This window comes from Megascapheus bottae, chromosome 34 (assembly GCF_031878675.1).
Source record: "Megascapheus bottae isolate mThoBot1 chromosome 34, mThoBot2.hap1, whole genome shotgun sequence".
Classification (NCBI taxonomy): Eukaryota; Metazoa; Chordata; class Mammalia; order Rodentia; family Geomyidae; genus Megascapheus; species Megascapheus bottae.
This window is the reverse complement of record NC_143542.1, coordinates 5,497,180-5,514,733: the sequence shown is the minus strand read 5'-3', so window position 1 is coordinate 5,514,733 and position 17,554 is coordinate 5,497,180. Positions and strand designations below refer to the sequence as shown.

General features: G+C 56.4%; 1 protein-coding gene across 1 annotated transcript in view; it reads right to left on the bottom strand.

Moving 5' to 3' along the window:
- Positions 1 to 17,554, bottom strand: part of Hip1 (huntingtin interacting protein 1) — a 73,368-nt gene that overhangs the window by 11,009 nt on the left and 44,805 nt on the right. Inside the window, exons 3-19 of the mRNA XM_090324175.1 lie at positions 16,867 to 17,009; positions 15,648 to 15,704; positions 15,181 to 15,261; positions 13,356 to 13,432; positions 12,595 to 12,656; positions 10,380 to 10,520; positions 9,634 to 9,691; positions 6,852 to 6,927; positions 6,636 to 6,758; positions 5,711 to 5,808; positions 4,915 to 4,987; positions 3,957 to 4,140; positions 3,313 to 3,401; positions 2,962 to 3,078; positions 1,519 to 1,620; positions 1,219 to 1,362; positions 526 to 661 (exon numbers count right to left, since the gene is read on the bottom strand). Coding sequence (XP_090180301.1) covers positions 526 to 661; positions 1,219 to 1,362; positions 1,519 to 1,620; positions 2,962 to 3,078; positions 3,313 to 3,401; positions 3,957 to 4,140; positions 4,915 to 4,987; positions 5,711 to 5,808; positions 6,636 to 6,758; positions 6,852 to 6,927; positions 9,634 to 9,691; positions 10,380 to 10,520; positions 12,595 to 12,656; positions 13,356 to 13,432; positions 15,181 to 15,261; positions 15,648 to 15,704; positions 16,867 to 17,009 — 1,761 coding nt within the window. The remainder of the gene's footprint in view (positions 1 to 525; positions 662 to 1,218; positions 1,363 to 1,518; positions 1,621 to 2,961; positions 3,079 to 3,312; positions 3,402 to 3,956; positions 4,141 to 4,914; positions 4,988 to 5,710; positions 5,809 to 6,635; positions 6,759 to 6,851; positions 6,928 to 9,633; positions 9,692 to 10,379; positions 10,521 to 12,594; positions 12,657 to 13,355; positions 13,433 to 15,180; positions 15,262 to 15,647; positions 15,705 to 16,866; positions 17,010 to 17,554) is intronic.

Sequence of the window (17,554 nt, the reverse complement as noted above, 5' to 3'; positions counted from 1 at the left end):
CTTTTGTATCCTGGCTAGCTTTGAACTGTGGGGTGTGAGACCTGGCACTTGGCAGTTGTTATCATTCCTGGCCTCCATTAACTCAAGTCTCTTCTTCTATAAAGCATAGTTCTTCTCTCTGCCCTCAATCTTTCTGGCGTTAGTTTCCTTTTGAATTGGAGCTCATTGTTGCCTGGGCCTCCCTAGGTTACAACCCTCCCACTTGCCCTCCCACGTGGCTCCATGACAGGCTTGTCCCACCATGTCCAGTTGTACTGGTTGAGATGGAATCTCCCTAACTCTTGCCTGGGCTCGCTTCCGGCACAGCAGGGATTGCAGGCATGCATGGCAAAGCCCATTCCACCTGCCCTTTTCTCCCATGAGCTGCATATGTGCCCCATTTCCTCCTTCCTGGTTATTCTGGAGTTCTATCGCTGACTCAGCAGGGGGCGCACGTAGCAGGACAGGACTGCGCAGGCCTATGGCAGAGCTGACCTGACCTGGAATGGGGCTGGGGCAGCCCCGGAGGCTGGCGGGTGGAGTTACCTGCAGACCCCACGCAGGGGATGAGGGTGGGCTCCTCCAGCCCGCCCAGGGCCTCCTGCACCACCCGCTCTGCAGCCTTCCTGGAGCCCGCCAGGAGCACCTTGCGCTGGTCCTTCGTGTGCTGGCACAGAGATTCCTAGAAACGGCCCGGGGAAGTGAGCATCTGCCAAGGGTGCCATGATGGGTGCTGAGTGCCAGGTGGCTGGCTCAGGCCGACACCAATGGGGCAAGTGAGCGTGAGGTAGCAATGAGCACGCGAGCTGTCCACACCAAGTTCCGGAGGGCTGGCTGGGGCCCAGTTCCTTCCCAAGTGCTTCCCCTTTTCTTTTTACAGTGGGGCTGGGGTTTGAACTCAGGGCCTTGCACTTGCTGATGCTCTTGGCAGATGCCATCACCCTTTTGGCTTCCGTCTGTATTCGGCCTCGGGATTGTGCTTTCCTAATTCCTCTGGGAGTGTGGACCTGCATGGAAACCCACCACTCCTGGCTGTAGTGGAGATGAGGTTTCCCTAGCCGTGTGTCCTGCTGGTCGCCAGCCGCGGTCCTCCTGATCTCTACATGCCAAGCAGCTGGGTCACACCCTCGCCTGGCTGGCTGCTTTCCTCCTCTCGCACACAAGTGGGGCATGCCATGCCTATAGACTGCAGGGCGGTCAGGACGCCCCCAAACCCACGTCTCCGCTGGCCCCACTTGCCTGGGAAGCCTCCAGCTTGGCTTGGGTGTCTTGCAGCTGTTCCCGCAGGGCTGTCACTTCCTCCTCCCGCCGGGCAGCCGCGCTCGCCAAGCTGCCATGCTCCTCTTCCAACACGGTGATCTTCGTCACCCACTGTGCCTCTGACTGCCGCATGGGAAAGAGGATGACGCTGGGGTGAAACTGTCCCCTGGCCATACCTGCTGCCTCCACCCAAAGCTGGGGTCAGTGTGGCTACCGGCAGGGTGCGGGGTGGGGCGGGGGGGCAGGGGCAGGGAAGGAGGGAGACAGGGAGGGGCTCACCTGGGCAGATGTTTCCAGGCTGCTATGGAGGGCCTGGACCTCCTGTCTGCTGCTGACAAGTTCTTGCTTTAAACTCTCCAGAACTTCCTGCTGTTCTTGAGTCTGAAAGAGGAGCACACAGGCTCTGTGTGGGGGGTGGGTGGAAAGGATGAGCAAATGAACAGGTCCCTACGCAATCACGTGACACTGCGTACACTCGTGTGGGCTGGGCACAGGGGCACACACCTGGAAACCCAGCATTCAGAGGCTGGATGGAAAGAGGGTTCAAAACCAGCTGGGCTCACAGTGAGACCTTGCTACAAGTGTGGGCAGAGTGGAAGGAGGTGGCATTCTAGGCAGCACCTCTAAAACTACACTTCCGGCCCAGGGAGGAGGCCATGTCTCTGAAGTCCGGCTTGAGCCTATTACACAGATTCAGGTCCAAGCAGAGCTTCAACGGACCTTCTTCAAGTGACTTCTTCTGTGCTGGTATTTCCTGAGTGGACTGTGTGGATTGCCACCCAGCAGCAGAACTCAAGGCTACTTCCCCCCCCCCCCCCCCCAGCCCTGGGGTTTGAATTCAGGGCCTGAGCACTGTCCTTGGTCTTTTTTCAAGGCTAGAGCTCTACCACTTGAGCCACAACACCATTTCCAGCTTTTTCTATGTATGTGGTACCAAGGAATTGAACCCTGAACTTTGTGCATGCTAGGTAAGCACTCCTGGCCCCTCATGGCGACTTCTTTTGTTTGTTTTGTGGGTTGTGGGACTTGAACTCTGGGCCTGGGCATTGTCCCTGAGCTCAAGGCTAGTGATCTACCATTAGAGCCACAGCGCCACGTCTTGTGTCCAGGTTGGCTGTGAACTGAGCCCTCAGATCTCAGCCTCCTGAGTAGCTAGGATTGCAGGCATGAGACACTGGTGCCCTACACGGCTACTTTTTTGGGGGGCAGGGGAGGAAAGCACTAGGTTTTGAACTCACAAGCCTCATGCTCTCACCTTGGCTTGCTTACTAAACTGCTGCTCTGCCATTAACCACCCTGCAGGGCTGGGCACAGTGGCTCACACCTGTAATCCCCGCTACTTAGGAAGCTGAGATCTGAGGACAGGGGTTCAAAGCCAGCCCAGATTTTTTTTTTTTGCCCATCCTGGGGTCTGAACTCAAGTCCTAAGCACTGTCCTTGGGCTTTCCTCATGGCTAGTGCTCTACTACTTGAGCCCAGCACCACTTCTGGCTTTTCTACATATGGGGTACCGAGGAATTGAATCAGGGTCTTTATGCATGCTAGGCAAGCACTCTACCACTAGGCCAAACTCCCTGCCCCGATGGATTGATTTTTTGATAGGGTCAGAGAGAAGTGGAAAGCTTCCAGCTCAAACATTGGGTTTCGTCTCTGCCCTGTGTGTGAGCCCTGCCCCCAGTGAGCGGGGTGGAGAGCCCGCCACGCTCCCATTTCCTCACTCACCTTGCGTTGGGCCTGCTCGCTCACGTGCTGGAGTGTCCCCTGCAGCTCGCTCTTCTCTCGCTCCAGCTCCGCCTGCGCTTGCCTGGCCACTGACACCTGCTTGGTCACCTCAGCGTTCTGAGTGGGGAAAAAGATGTTGAGCTAGCTTGCCTCCGGCCTAGAGGGCATTTCCTTCAAGAAGCCACCAGGCCAGATCGTGTGATGACGCCAGAATGGAGCAAGCACCTTCAGATACTGGCCATCCACGTATGAGGAAAAGCACGACCACGGGCTCACTCTGCATGGCTCTGCAGACAGAGCCCTCACTATATGAGGACTGGGGTGCCCCACCCCCACAGCCACGGCTCCTACCTTCCGCAGCAGGTCGGCATGGTTCTGCACCAGTTCGCTGTACTTCTCTTTGAGTTTACTGTAGCGCTGTTCGTTGGCCTGTGCTTTCCCTGCAAGGGGAAGGATGGAGGTGAGGCCTGGGCCCGCCTCCTCCCAGGGGGGTGGCTCAAGCCCCAAACCAAATGGTCTGCCCACTGATCCACGCCTCCTTGCACCCACGAGAAATTATGCCTTCAAGTTTTTTCCTTTTCTTGAGACAGTGTCTCACTATGTAGCCCAGGCTGGCCTCGAACTTGCAATCCTTTTGTTTCAGCCTCCTGAGTGCTGAGACTTTAAGTCTATATCCCTACACAGGGTTTCGTTTTGGTTCACCAGCTTAGGGCTTAAAACTGGGGGTGTGCTGCTTTCCCTGGGTTTTCCACGCAGGCGGTGCTGTGTGTCAAGTCAGTTTACTGGATAGGGTTTCCTGTGTTCTGCCTGCACCAATTCCTGGACAGTGGCCGTCTTTCCACATACACCCCAAGAAGCCGGATCACACCTGGGCTTCTGATTTCTTTCCCTAGGCCTCGGTCTAGTTTCCCCTCCCTCAGGGCAGTCACCCCAGGTTCCCAGGAGCCCTGGGGCCAGCAGGGCCTCCTGTGAGCCCCCCACCCCCCACTCCTCACTCTCTATCTCTGTCAGGCTCCGCTGGGCCTTCTCTGTGTCCTCCCGCTGCTTCTTGAGCTCATCCAGCTCTGCCCGCAGGAACTCGCAGTCGTCGGCAGCCTGCCGCCCCAGGTGCTTCTGCTCGGCCAGCTCGGCCTCCAGCTCACTCACGCGGCCCTTCAGCTGCAGCGTGGTGCGCTGGCTCTGCACAGGGGCGGGGATGAGCCCGTGAGGAGGGACATTTCAGAACTGAGCAAGTACGGCCTCTGCATCCACCGCTCCTCACCCCCGATCCGCAGATCCAACCCACCACCAACGGGAACGTCTGAACAAGCACAGGCTGTGTGTGTGCCGGTCCTGGGGCTTGAACTCAGGGCCTGGCTGCTATCCCTGAGCCTCTTTGTGCTCCAGGCGAGCACTCTACCACTTGAGCCACAGCACCACTTGCGTTTTTGATGAGTGGTTAAGTGGAGATTAAAGACTGGACTCCTGGTGGTATTGGGAACCGAACTCAGGGCTCCTAGGCAGGCCCTGTGCTACTGACCCGTATTCACAGCCCTTTTGCTTCGGGTTTCAAGTCTCAGTCTTCCTACTTAGTTAGGCTCCTTGTGGAGCTGGGGTCCCAGGCCGGTGCCGTCAGGTCGGCCTTGTGGGCTGGGCTGGGGTCTTGCTGACTTCTCCTAGGCTGGCCTCCAACAGAGACCCTCCTGATCTCTGCCTCAGGGGGCTGGGATTACAGGGTGAAGCACTGCTCTGACCCCAAGCCCAATTCTTCCTGGGGATCTTCCTTAACATAGCTCCTGGCCAGGGCCAAGCTACGGCTCACGGAGGGGAGGCTGCGCGCGTCCTGAAGCCTGCGCCGTGGACGGGAGGCGAGTGCGGGCTCCTCAGCTTTGTTAACCCTCCCGGGCTGTGGTCCACCAGTCAGCACCCCAAGCTGACCAGGAGGCACAAGGGCACCTCGGCCGTCGAGCGCACCTCTGCCTTGATCTTCTCCAGCTGCGCCGAGAGCCCACGGATCTCCCTGTACAGCTGCTCGATCAAGTGGTCCCTGGGGAGAAGAGGAGCGTGGTCAACACCCACTGTGGGCGTCCTGCGTGTGCGGGTGGAGGGGGGCAGAGGTGGAAGGCTGGAGGGGCAGCCGGTGCCTGCCCAGCGGGTGTGAGGACCCCAGCTCAAAGCCAGTGTTTTTGGGGGGAACAATGCTTTGACACCAAATCACACGAGCCCTTCCCATCAGCACATTCAAACCCATGAAGTCAACCAACTGTGCGTGAACAACACCGAGAAACCCGCTGGGAATGTGAGCAGTCCCAGGCTTCCCTTTGGTCTTTCTTTTTGTGCTGCTCCTGGGACCTGAACTCAGGGCCTGAGCACTGTCCCTGAGGTTTTTCACCCAAGGCTAGTGCTTTTCCACTAGAGCCACCGCCATACTTTGGGGCTTTTACTTTTTGAAGTTGAGTGGAGATAAAGAGTCCCAGGGCCTTTCCCGCTGGGGAATCCACCATCCTCAGATCTGACTCCCGAGCCACTGGTGCCCAGCACCCCCCATTGTTAGCCCGAAACGATACGGTGCCGCCACGTGGCCCAGCTGCCAGCACTTGTGGAGATGGTGGAGACTTGAGCAGGGGGTGGCATGTCCATACCAGCTGCCATTTCACAAGGCTGCACATCTGCAAATGCTGATGCCCACGGGAGGGGCTTTGACCCACCCGAGGGACCAGGAGGACTGGGTACAAGGGGTGTGGGATGAGAAACTGGGCCTTGCACTCACTTCCCATCCTTGTTCACACCGTTCTGACTGTCGAAGTTGAAGGGATCGTTGCTCAGGGAGCTGCCAAAGATGCCGTCGAACTTGTCGTCAAACAAGGTCTGCAGGGCCCCACGGGAGAACGAGTCACACAGAGACATCTGTGACATGAACGAGTTCCCCTTGCTGGGTGAGGTAGCTCACCCCTGAAATCCTGGCTCCTTGGGAATTGGGAACTGGAAGGACTGCGGTTCAAGGCTAGTCCAAGCAAAATGGTTTCAAAACCCCATCAAAACCAACCAAGAAAAAAAAAAAAAAAGCTGAGTGTGGTGGCGTGTGTCTGTGACCACAGATAAGAGGAAGGATACATAGGAGAATCACAGTCCAGGCCTGCCTGGACAAAACTGAGACTCTACTAGAAAAAGAGCGAAAGCAAAAAGGATGGGGTATGTGGCTCAAGTGGCAGAATACCTGTCTCATAAGTAAGAGGCCATGAGTTCAGATGCTAAACCAAACACAAGTTTCCCCATCTCTGATCTGGTTCAGTGTCTCCCTCCCCGCCTCCCCCCCTCAGGTTTCTGCTGAGAGAAGTCTCAGCCACTCAGCTGGGTCCCAGAATGACACAGCCCAGGCATCCAGAAGCCGCCTATTCAAGGCAGTGAGACCTCATCCCAAAACAAACAAGTGTGTCGTGTCGTCCACACTGGTGATCCTAGCTGTGAGCAAGAACAGCAAGAAAACATGGGTCTGAGATTTGCCCAGCAAAAAAAGCCAACAACACAAACACAAGACCTTACCTGGTCAAACGAACCCAAGCAAAACAGGGCTGAGGGTGGCTCAAGGGGCAAAGGCCCCGAGTCCACAGCCCAGGGCTGCCTCTCCCCGAGGCAGGAGCTGACCGGAGCCGGAGTGCCCGCCAGGGCCTCCCCCCCCCCCACCGGGCCCGCACCTGCCGGGCGGCGTCCGTGTCCAGCGCAGGCGCGGTGTCGGGGGACGAGGCCTCGGCGGGGATCACGACCACGGGGCTGATGTGCTCTGACAAGGCCGAGGCTCGCAGGAAGTTTGGGGGGTTCTGAGGAGAAGACATGGTTCCGCCTGCCTCGCCAGCCTGTCTGCAGGGCCCCCCAGCTCTGGCCCCACGTGGGGCGTGGCCAGGAGTGCTTACCTCGGGCAGCTGCGGGATCTGAATGAGCCGCTTGAAGTACTGCAGATTGCTGGAGCGGTGAAACAGATCCCTCAACCTGAGGAGCAGAGGCCGGGGGCTGGGGACGGCTGCGGGGTGGGGGCCCCTGGCTGTCCCACCCCACCCTGTGCCCTGCTGGGGGACCCCTTCAACTGTAAGAAGGACACGATTCACACCAATGGCAACGCTGATAGGAAGGCGAGCGGCGGCTCACACCTGCCATCCCAGCTGCTGAGGAGGCTGAGGTCGGGAGGACCGTGGTCGGAGGCTAGCCCAGGCAGAAGTTTGGAGACACCCTCTGCCTTCTGAACCCATAACTGGCACAATGCATTGTCATCTGTCCCCCCAAGCATGTGGGAGGCTGAGACGGGGAGGATCACGTCTCCAGGCTAACAGGGGCACAGAATCCCGGGAAACTCCTAACTCCACAGGGGTGGCGATGCACTCCTGTAATCCCAGCACAATGACACCAAGCCGAAAACAGGAAGCCAGCAGTCCAGATACATACTGTGCGGGAAATAAGACCCTAACACAAACAACCAACAAAAAACCAGGACTGGAAGCATGGATCAAACGGTAGGAAGTATAGTTTTGAGTTCAAACCAAAAAAAGAGACTGAATCAGCATTACACGGGCCCTGACCAGCACAAAAACAAAGTGGGGGGGGGGCCTAGGTTGAGTAGCTCAGTGGTGGGAATGTTCCATCTTCTCTTGCTTTGCTGCTAGTCCTGGGGCTTGAACCTGGAAGCTGGGAGCTGTCCCTAAGCTTCTGTGCGCAGGGCTAGTGATCGACCGTGTGAATCACAGCTTACTTTTTTTGGGGGTGGTTAAGTGGGGATAAGAGTCTCACAGATTTTCCTGCCCAGGCTGGCTTTGAACTGTGGTCCTCCGATCTCAGCCTCTGAGTAGCTAGGATGGCAGACATAAACCACTGAGCCTGGCCCCTTCTTTATTTTGAATCAAACCACTGAAAACCTAGAATCACAAGAGCACTCAGAATGAGATACTCTGAAGTGTGACAGGATCACAGATCTCAAGCGGGACAGAACTTTCTCCAGCTCAGCCCCGAGGAGTCTGAGTCTGGGGACTCAGGACAGCCTGGCAGGCCCCAGGCCCGGGCGCCGCCACACTGCACCGCTGCTTTCCTTGAATTAAAGTACAGCAAGGCACCGGGGAGGCAAAGGCACAGTATCTTCCCCGGGAGATGTTCTCCTTAGCCAAGGGGAAGCGGAAGGAGGCTGGTTGCTGGGCTTGTGCCAACGTGAACAGGCTACTGCTTTCACAAGCTACTGGAATTTACCATTCCAGGAAATGAGCCCCAGGGCCTGTCTCCCCGGCTTTAATAAGCCATTCATTACAGAATATTTACAAAGGCTCTGCACAAGAACCAGGGGACCAGAAATGATTTCAGGCCTGCTGCCCTCTGACCATGGGAAAGCAACAAACTCCAGCCCAGGAGCCCTGGTCAAGGACAAAGACATGAACAGGAAGCCGGCGCAGAGGCCCACCCTGGAATCCTCACCGCTCAGGAGGCCGAGGTGGGGACTGTGATTCAAAGTCAGTTGAAACCAGCCTGGATAGGAAAGACTGAGTCTCTTATTCTCAAAATAAACAGCAAAACGCCAGGCTGGTATGTCTCAAGGGGTAAAACACCCAGCCATGAGTGAAAAAGCTAAACAAGAGCTTGAGGCCCTGAGTTCAAGACGTATGACTGGCTCAAAAAATAAAAAAAGCAGAAGCCGGGTGCTGGGGGTTCATGCCTGTAACCCTAGTTACTGGAGGCTTCAAAATGCCTAGGCAGGAAAGTCCATGACTCTTGGCTGCAGTGAACCACCGAAAAGCCACAAGTGGGCAAGTAGCTCAAGTGGAAAAGCACTAGCCTCACACAAAGAAGGTCAGGGTCAACACCCAGTCCCCGAGTTTAATCCCCGGGACCAGCACACGCACACACACAGAACTCAAGTGCACACCAAGCACTGAGATGGTGGAGTGGAGCTGGGGAAGCCAGGCACGGGCATGGAAGAGGGGATCAGATGTTGGCCAGGCAGGCAGACCAGCCAGGAGAGCGACACGCAGGCCCTGCGGGGGCACGAGCTGCGGAGTGTGCTGGGTGGTGTGCAGGCAGGAAGCGGGGCAGGATGGAGGTTGGGAGTCTGAAGATCCCAGAGGGTGGCAGGGGCTGAGGAGCGGAACGTGGACCGAGCAGGGCTTGCAGTGGGAGGGCACAGAAGCCAGGGCGCGGGCCACGACACCGTCATCTCCGGCAGCGTGAGCCCTGGGCCGCGCGTGCTTGCTTTTCCTCTGCTCTGAGGGGCACTGGGAATTGAACTCAGGACTTTGTCCTCACAGAGCAGGCCCTGAACCGCTGGTCACTGTGGAGGTGAGCTCTTCCCACCTGTGCTTCTTGGCACTGTGGGGGTGACAGGTGGGCACCCCTATGCCTGGCCACCGAGCCTCCCCCGGGGCTGGGACGGCAGGTGTCTGCCACCACACGCAGTCACAGTCTGAGATAGAATCTCACCAACATTTTCCTACCTGGGTCAGCCTCGAACTCCCTCCCCTGCTCTTCACTTCCCCAGTGGCTAGGCTGAAGCCACAGGGCCCAGCAACAGCTACCTTGAGACAGTTTCACTGCACGGTCCAGAGTGGCCTACAGCTGCTAAGTGCTGAGATTACAGGGGTGTGCCACAACGCCCGGCTCTATGCGAACAATTCTACCTGGCAAGGATTTCAAAGCACGTGGTCTTGTTTGGGCATCGCTTACTTTGTGAACTGCTCCAGGAAGCGGTCTCGGTGGCCCTGCAGGGTGTCAGCGGGGAGACCTGCGGGGAACTGGAAGCAGTTAGAGACAGGGGACACCGTGGTGGCCCAAATGTGGCAGCATGGGTGCTGTCTTGGGTGGGGTACACTCTGGGGTGTGGGTCTTGGTCTCGAGCCACCTCTGGGTCCCCACTCCTGGGGACAGAGCTGCTGTCTCCAGACCCCTCGCCCTCCAGACTCTGGACATCTGAACCTCAGCTTTGAATCCCGATGCAGCTGAAACTTCATCGGACGTTTTTAAAGTTATGTGTATGTCTTCCTCCTCCTTCCTTTGACTTCCCCCAGGCTGGCCCTGAGCTGCTGGGTCCCGGGGATGAGAGGTGTATGCCACCACACCGGGCTTATTTTTTGAACGTTGAAGTGTTGGTTTTGAAGGGATGACACATTCATTTGGTATTGGGCTGGGCAGGGAAGCACCCCTCTAATCTATGGGGAGGCAGAGCTGGAGAACTGAGGAAGGCCAGCCCCAAGCAAACACTTGAGATCTCTCCTAAATTCATGAAAGCAAAACAGTGATTGGCTATAGGGCTGGGAGGAAGGGGAGAGTCTCGCACATGCTGGGCCAGCGCTTCCCAGCTGAGTTGCACACCCAGCCATGGGCGGGGGAAGAGGGGGCCATGCTAGGCACCTCAGAAGCTGGACTTGGGGCTCCCCAAAGCTTGGGCAGGCCAGGCAGGTCCGGCTACTCACAGGAGTGGAGCTTGAAGAGGAGCTTGACGGTGTAGTCATACAGGTGGCTGCAGTCCAAGATGACCTGGATGAGGGGCGCCAGGCGGCACTGCCCGGCTGCCGTCACAGACACTGAGCGCGACATGTCCAGGGAACTGAACACTGGCAAGTGAGAGGGGGAGCCAGGCAGTTGGGGTGGGGGCTTGCAGAGGCAGGTGCCACCCACCAAGGAGTACTTTTGAACCACTTCCTTCACCTGAGCACAGCTAACTTACAAGACCTCGAGTGCAGCCCTCACTCCAAAAACTAAAACCAGCCTGGCACAGGTGACGCACACCTGGCATCTCAGCTCCTCAGGAGGCGGAGATCTACAGGATCGTAGTAGATCCAGCCTGGGCGGGGAAGGCCAAGAGACTCGGTCTCCTGCTCAGGAGCCCTGGTGTCCGTCCGTCCACTTGGGAATCCCATGAGGCCCGGGGTCGGGTGGGGTGCAGGCGAGACCATCCCCACAGTCTCAAAGGATGGCCAGGTCAGCAGACTCTATCTCCCTCTGCTTTCCCACGTCTAGAAAAGAAGTTGCCCTACAATCTTCTGCTCCTGGGACCCCTCCATCCCCAGTCCCTATCCAAATCCCAGCCCCACAACTGGACACAGGGCTGGCGACAGGAGAGCTCACCCCTGGCCAGGGCTTTCCTTCTCCTTCCTTTTTCTTTTGGACTACTAGATCTTGAACTTGGAGCCTGAACACTGTCTGTGAGCTTTCTGGCTCAAGGCCCTGGTGCTCTACCATTTGAGTCACAGTTCCACTTCCAATTTTTTTGCTGGGTCATTAGAAGAGTTCCATACATTTTCTTTCCCAGACTGTCTTCGAACTGCAGTCCTTGGATCCCAGCTTCCTGGGTAGCTAGCATTATAGGCACAGCCATCACTGTCTGGCCTTTTCTGGTTTCTTGACATGGGAAGTCTTGCTATATAGCCCAACTTGACTTTGAACTGGGGATCTTCCTGCCTCAACCTCCCGAGTGCTGGGATTACAGATATGCACCATCCCACCGGGCCCTTCATTTCCTTCTTGACAGGCTGCCCACTGTCCCTAGAGGCAGCGCTGGCTGGCCAGGACATGGCTTCCCCTGATGTGTCTGCCTTGCATGTGGAGTGGCCCTGAGTGGAGCCCAGAGCCTCCAGGATTAAACTGGTAGCTAAAAATTAAAAAAAAAAAAATGTAAAACCCACTGAAACTGTTCCAAAAGGCAGCTTCTCTTCTTGACACACATCACAAGACGGCTGCCCGCATCCGCTGCTCAGGCCCAGAGCCGACAAGAACACATCGGCTCTGCAGCCTGCTCCCCCAGGGCCTTCCCAGAAAACTCTACATGCCAGTCACTGGCCATACTGTGTGGTATGGACAAGTTATGCCCCCTCTTGGGGCCTCCATGCTCGCCCGGATGCACAATGGCTTCTCAGCTTGGGGTGGGACGACATCCCTGGGGACAGTGGGTAGCACCCACCCTCCACACGCCTTTTTGATTTGCCTGGGTGAGCACAGGCCACTGGGTGGCAGTGCGGGCGTGGTGCAGGGTCCATCTGCTTCCTCGAGGTCTCTCCAACTTTAGCACTCTTCCGTACCCAGGAGCAGGGCCCTCAGGAGCACTCTGAGGGTGGGAAAGTACACATGGCTCTGGACGGCATCTGAGAGCCCAGCCTGTGGTGCCTGCCTGTGAGGCTGAGGCAGGAGGACCAAGATCCAGGCCAGCCCAGGGCAGGGCTATAAACCAAACTCTGTCTCCATCTCCACTGGCTTGGATCACAATTGCTTAGATCTGGTGCTGGCCTAGACCTAAGCTTCTAGATCTTTCTGGCACTCCCTTGCTCATGTCCCATGCTGAGTATGAAGGAGTGCCTGGCACTGAAGACGCTGTAATGGGGTAAGGGAGGCAGAGTCCCACGGCAGTAGCTTCTACCAGAGCTATGTGAGAATGCCTGTCGTGCAGAACACTTTCTGATTCAGGCTCTTGCTAAGGAATGTCCCTAGAAAACAGGGGAACCCACTGCAGGAAGACGAGAGGTAGAGACACTGGGGAGAAGGGGTGGCATGGCCTGTGAGGGAATGAGACCAGCCGAGACTGCTCAGTGATCGCAGATCTAAGAATGTTCTTGGGCTCTTGGCAGGATTTCCAGCAGAGGCAGCAGATCTGCCCCCTCGCTGTGCTCTCTGGTGCCCAGGACGGGGACTCACCAGTCTGGAAGAGGCTCAGTTCACATTCCAGGTAATCGAACATCTCCACTGTGAGCTGGAAACTGGGCATAAGACCAGAGAGAGACAGAGAGAGCACGCACGCTAATCACATACCACAGCCTGGGTCTTTTAGGGTGGGGAGGGCAGAACTAGAGTCTGAATTCAGGGCCTTGGACTGACTATGTCGTGTAACCACTGCCACCTGAGCCTCGCACCCAGCCAAGCGCTGTCCCTGAGCTTTTTCCCACAAGGCTGGTGCTCTACCACTTGAATCACAGTGCTACTTAGGGCTTTTTTTTTCTTTTTGCAAGTCCTGGGGCTTGAACTCAGGGCCTGGGCTTTCTCCAGACTACTGCTCTACCACTTGAGCCACAGCACCACTTCCGACTTCTTTATATGGTACCAAATAATTGAACCCAGGGCTTCCACTAGGCCACGTGCCCCCCCCCCCGCCCCCCACTTGCGGTGATTTTGTGATTTGTTGAAAACTCTCAGGCTGACCTCAAACTATGATCCTCAGATCTCAGCCTCCTGAATAGCCAGGATGACAGACATGAAGCACCCGCTTCTGGCTAATGCCAAATGCGGGCTCATGCCCACCCCACCCCGATGCTCAGCCCTCCACAGGGGTGGACATCCCTCACCAGTGCTAGGGGGCGGGCCCCGTGTAGGGGAGAGGAGGGGGAAGACCCAGGGGCCCTGGGCTGTAGGGGTCAGTGGGGAGTGACAGGTGTGGAACCCCCTTCCCTGCACCAGCTCACAAGTTGTTCACATCACTCTCGCCCGCCTCATCCAGCTGCCGGTCGTTCATCTGAAGGTTGCCTGGGAACCGGGGGTTCTGGAAGGAGCGGGAGAAAGGAAGTGAGCCCCCCACCTCCGCCAGGCCTCCTGTAGGCACTCAGCCCATACACAGAACTGCAGAGCCAGTGCCCGAGACCTCTCACACGCGGATGGTGAGAGAGGGTAGGAGCCACCGCCACTGCGACTGCCACCCGAGTCCAGGTCTCCCTCGCAGCCCATATACTGGAACATTCCTGGGCGGGCATGAGTCAACGCCAAGTGTGAACCTTGACTCTGATCCTGCTTCAGCCTCCTGAGAGGCTGGGACCACCAGGCTCCATACCTGCTCTCAGCCTCTTGTGGCCCCACGGGTCACTTCCTTACACCTGGTCCTACCCTCTGGGGTCTGTAGGGACCGGGGTTCCAGTGATTCCAGGATGAGGAGCCCAGCACAGAGTGACCCCAAAAACAACACTTACCCGTGTCCCTCTGCTACAACACCACAGGAAGGACATCTGCAGGTACAGAGGGGCCTGTACTCAGGCCTGCGCACTGTCTCAGAGCCTCCTTTACACAAAGCTAGCACTTGACCACTTGAGCCACAATGCCACTCCCAGCTTTTTCTATGTGGTGCTGAGGCATTGAATCCAGAGATCCATGCACACAAGCAAGCTATCACCAGGCAACATTCCTAGCCTCTCCTTTCTGCAATCCTGGGAATGGAACCCAGGCCTTGCCCATGCCAGGCAAGGGCTCTGCCCCTTGAGTGTATCCCCAGTCCTGTGGTTTGTATTCTGTTTCCGAGTCTCCTGTCTCTGCCTCCGAGTAGCTGGGGTCACTGCCAGATACAGACTAAATGAAGGTCTGTGTGAAGACTCATCAGGGAAATGGCAATAGTTGCCTTTTCCTATTGTACATTTGAGACAGGATCTTACAATTGCATCCTCTGGCCTTCAAGTGCTGGGATTATAGGCGGGAAGCACTCAGCCCAGCTACAGGAGTGCTTTCTATGATCAAATCAATCCTTCCTTCCATCCATGACTTTCGTGATCAAATGAATCCTGCTCCACTTCTCCCTTCCTCGTCCCTCTCTCTCCGTCCTTCTCCCTCCCTTCCGCCTTCCCCCGCATCATGCCAGGCGAAAAACTCTATCACTACCTTACAACTGCAGTCCTTAGAATCCAAAATTTCCCCCCAGTAGTGGTGTTTGAAGCCAGGATCCTCTGCTTGCTGGGGAGATGTCTACCTCTAGAGCCACGCCTCCATCCCTTGTGTGCTTTAGCCTTGTCTCAGCCAAGATCACTTGCACTTTTTTTTCCCTTTTTTGCCAGTCCTGGACTTGAATTCAGGGCCTGAGCACTGTCCTTGGGCTTTTTCCTCAAGGCTAGCACTCTGCCACTTGAGCCACAGCACAGTGTTTTTTATGTATGTGATATCAAGGAATCGAACCCCGGTCTTTGTGCACGCTAGGCAAGCACTCCACCACTAGGCCAAACTCCCAGCCCCGTCACTTTTGCCCAGGGTGGGTCTTAGACTCAGTCTTTTTATGCACAGTCTCCTCTGTGGCTGGGGGTACAGGCATGTCTCACAGCAGCCTCTGTAACGTTTTCACAAGCACTGCACACAACTGGGGGGGGAGGCTATTTTGTAAAATCGGTGCAGAGTACATGAACCGAAACTCTTGATTGCTACACCCCAGGGCCCAGAGCACAGTTACCCTGGCGGTGGTCTTCTCTCCAGCGGGGAGATGGACCCCAGGCCCCGTGAGGAGCACAGATGAGCTCAGCCAGGCCCGCCAGTGCTCACCTTGGTGTGGAACTCCATCCTTGTCTTCAGTAGCTTCAGGTAGATGCTGCACAGCTGCCCGTAGCCCTCGCTCAGGTGGCCCTAGAGGGATGGACAACGAGAGGCAGCATAGTGTCCAGGGAAAGACCCTGCAGCCAGGGCTTCCTTCCAAAACTTTCCTATTCTCAACAGAAAAGAAAAAACCTCCAGGCACTAGTGGCTCTCTCCTGGCATCCTAGCCACTCAGGAGGCTGAGATCTTAGGACTGAGGTTCAAAGCCAGCCCAGGCAGTTAAGTCCATGAGACCCTTATCTCCACTTAACTAGCAGAATGCCAAAGTGGAGCTGTGGTTCAAGTGGCAGCACACCCCGTCACCCCGCCCTGCTGCTCAGGAGAGAAACCTTAAGCTGCAAGGGATGCATTCATTGCATGTTTCAGCCCTTGCTTGGGGGGATGGGGAGGCAGCCCTACAGCATTCCCACACTCACCCACATCCTGCTCATGTCACTCAACTCATTCTTGTATCTCAGAGAATCCTTCAAGACCTGGACAGGGAACAGAATGGTGAGGGAGCAGACAAGCGGATGGACATCTTGCTGGAGAGGGGACTGAGGAGGTGACCCCAAGAAGCGCATCTGCCCGTCGTCCCAACTGCACACGACATCTGCAGTCCCAGCGAATGAGATCAGGCAGACCTGATCTAAGGTCAGGCCTGGCCAAAAGTCAGCAAAATCCCATTTCAAAAACAACCTAGGGGCCGGGAGCATGGCCTAGTGGTGGAGTGCTTGCCTAGCATGCACGAAGACCCAGGTTCGATTCCTCAGTCCCACATACATAGAAAAACCCAGAAGTGGTGCTGGGGCTCAAGCAGTAAGGCTCTAGCCTCAAAAAAGCTTACAGTCAGTGCCCAGGCCCTGAGTTCAATCCTCAGGACTGGCAAACAAACACATAAAAAATCTGGAGTCTAGGACCGGGAGTCTGGTCTAGTGGTAGAGTGCTGGCCTAGCATGCACAAAGCCCCAGGTTTGATTCTTTGGTACCACATACATAGAAAAAGCCAGAAATGGTGCTGTGGCTCAAGTGGTAGGGCTCTAGCTTTGAGAAAGCCCAAGGATAGTACTTAGGCCCTGAGTTCAAGTCCAGGGAAGGCAATAAAAAGATCTGGAGCCTGTCCATTTTAAATAGCAACATTCAGTCTCAGTGAAAAAATGAATATCGTGAAAAAAAAAATCTGGAGCCTAATACCAGTGGCTCATGCCTGTAATTCCAGCCTCTCAGGAATTGCAATGCAAGGCCAGGCTGGACAGGAATGTCTGTAATATTCTTATCTCCAACTGACCACCAAAAGGCCAGAAATGGAGCTGTGGTTCAAGGGACAGAGTGCCATCCTGGAGTGAGAAAGCTGAGACAGAGCTAGGCTCTGAGTTCGAGCCCCCGTATTCACACAAAACCAAACAAACCAGGGCACAGTAGTATGCCCATATCAGCCCCGCTGCTCTGGAGGCACCGGTGGGAGGATCAAGGTCAGAGGTCCACCCAGGCAAAAGCACACCACCCTTCTACACAACGCAAGGAAAAGGGGCCGGGATGTGTGACTTGAGTAGTCAAGGACGTGACCCTGAGTTCAATCTCAGTACGACACAGAAGTGGGAGAAGGGGCGTGGCGGTAGGCAGGCCCAACACCCAGGCCCCGGCCCCAGGACTTACGTTTGGGTGGCCATCTCGGAGGAGCTTGTGGAACACGTGGCAGAACTTCCAGCACAGCATGGCGTTGCTGGACAGAGGCAGCCGGTTGACCACGGACCAGAAGGTATGCGCACCTTTCTCATGGTGGGTGCCCAGGATGCAGGGTGAGGGGGTCAGGGAAAACACAGGCCCAGCATGGCCTCCCGGGCTCAGTCACTGCCAGCACCCCGAGCCCAGTGCTCATCCTGCCAGTCTGGGGGCCGATGGGATGAACTGCCTTGCTTTGAAGAGTCATGGAGCTGTCCCCCGGACACAGACTTGTCTCACAGAGGGTCCTGGGCATGCATGCACGCATTCTCTCCCTCCCTCCCCCCCCTCTCTCTGGCACCTGGGCCAGGGCTGGCACTGCCTTGTCCTCAGCACTTGAGTAACACAGGCCCAAGCTTTTCAGAGGGGTTTCTTACACACTAAGTGAGGGGCTGTGCCAGGCACGGTAGAGCATTCCTGTAAACCCCAGAAGCAGCAGAATCATGGGTTTGAGGACAGCCTTTGCCACTTCATGAGACCTCATCCTAAATATAAAGACGAAAGCCAGGATGGTGCTCAGTGACAGCGCACCCCCCTAGCACACCCCCTAGCACACGCGAGGGCCTAGCTCTACCTAAAGCCCTGCAGAACGGATGAATGAATGAAGGTGCTTCTGTGTGCC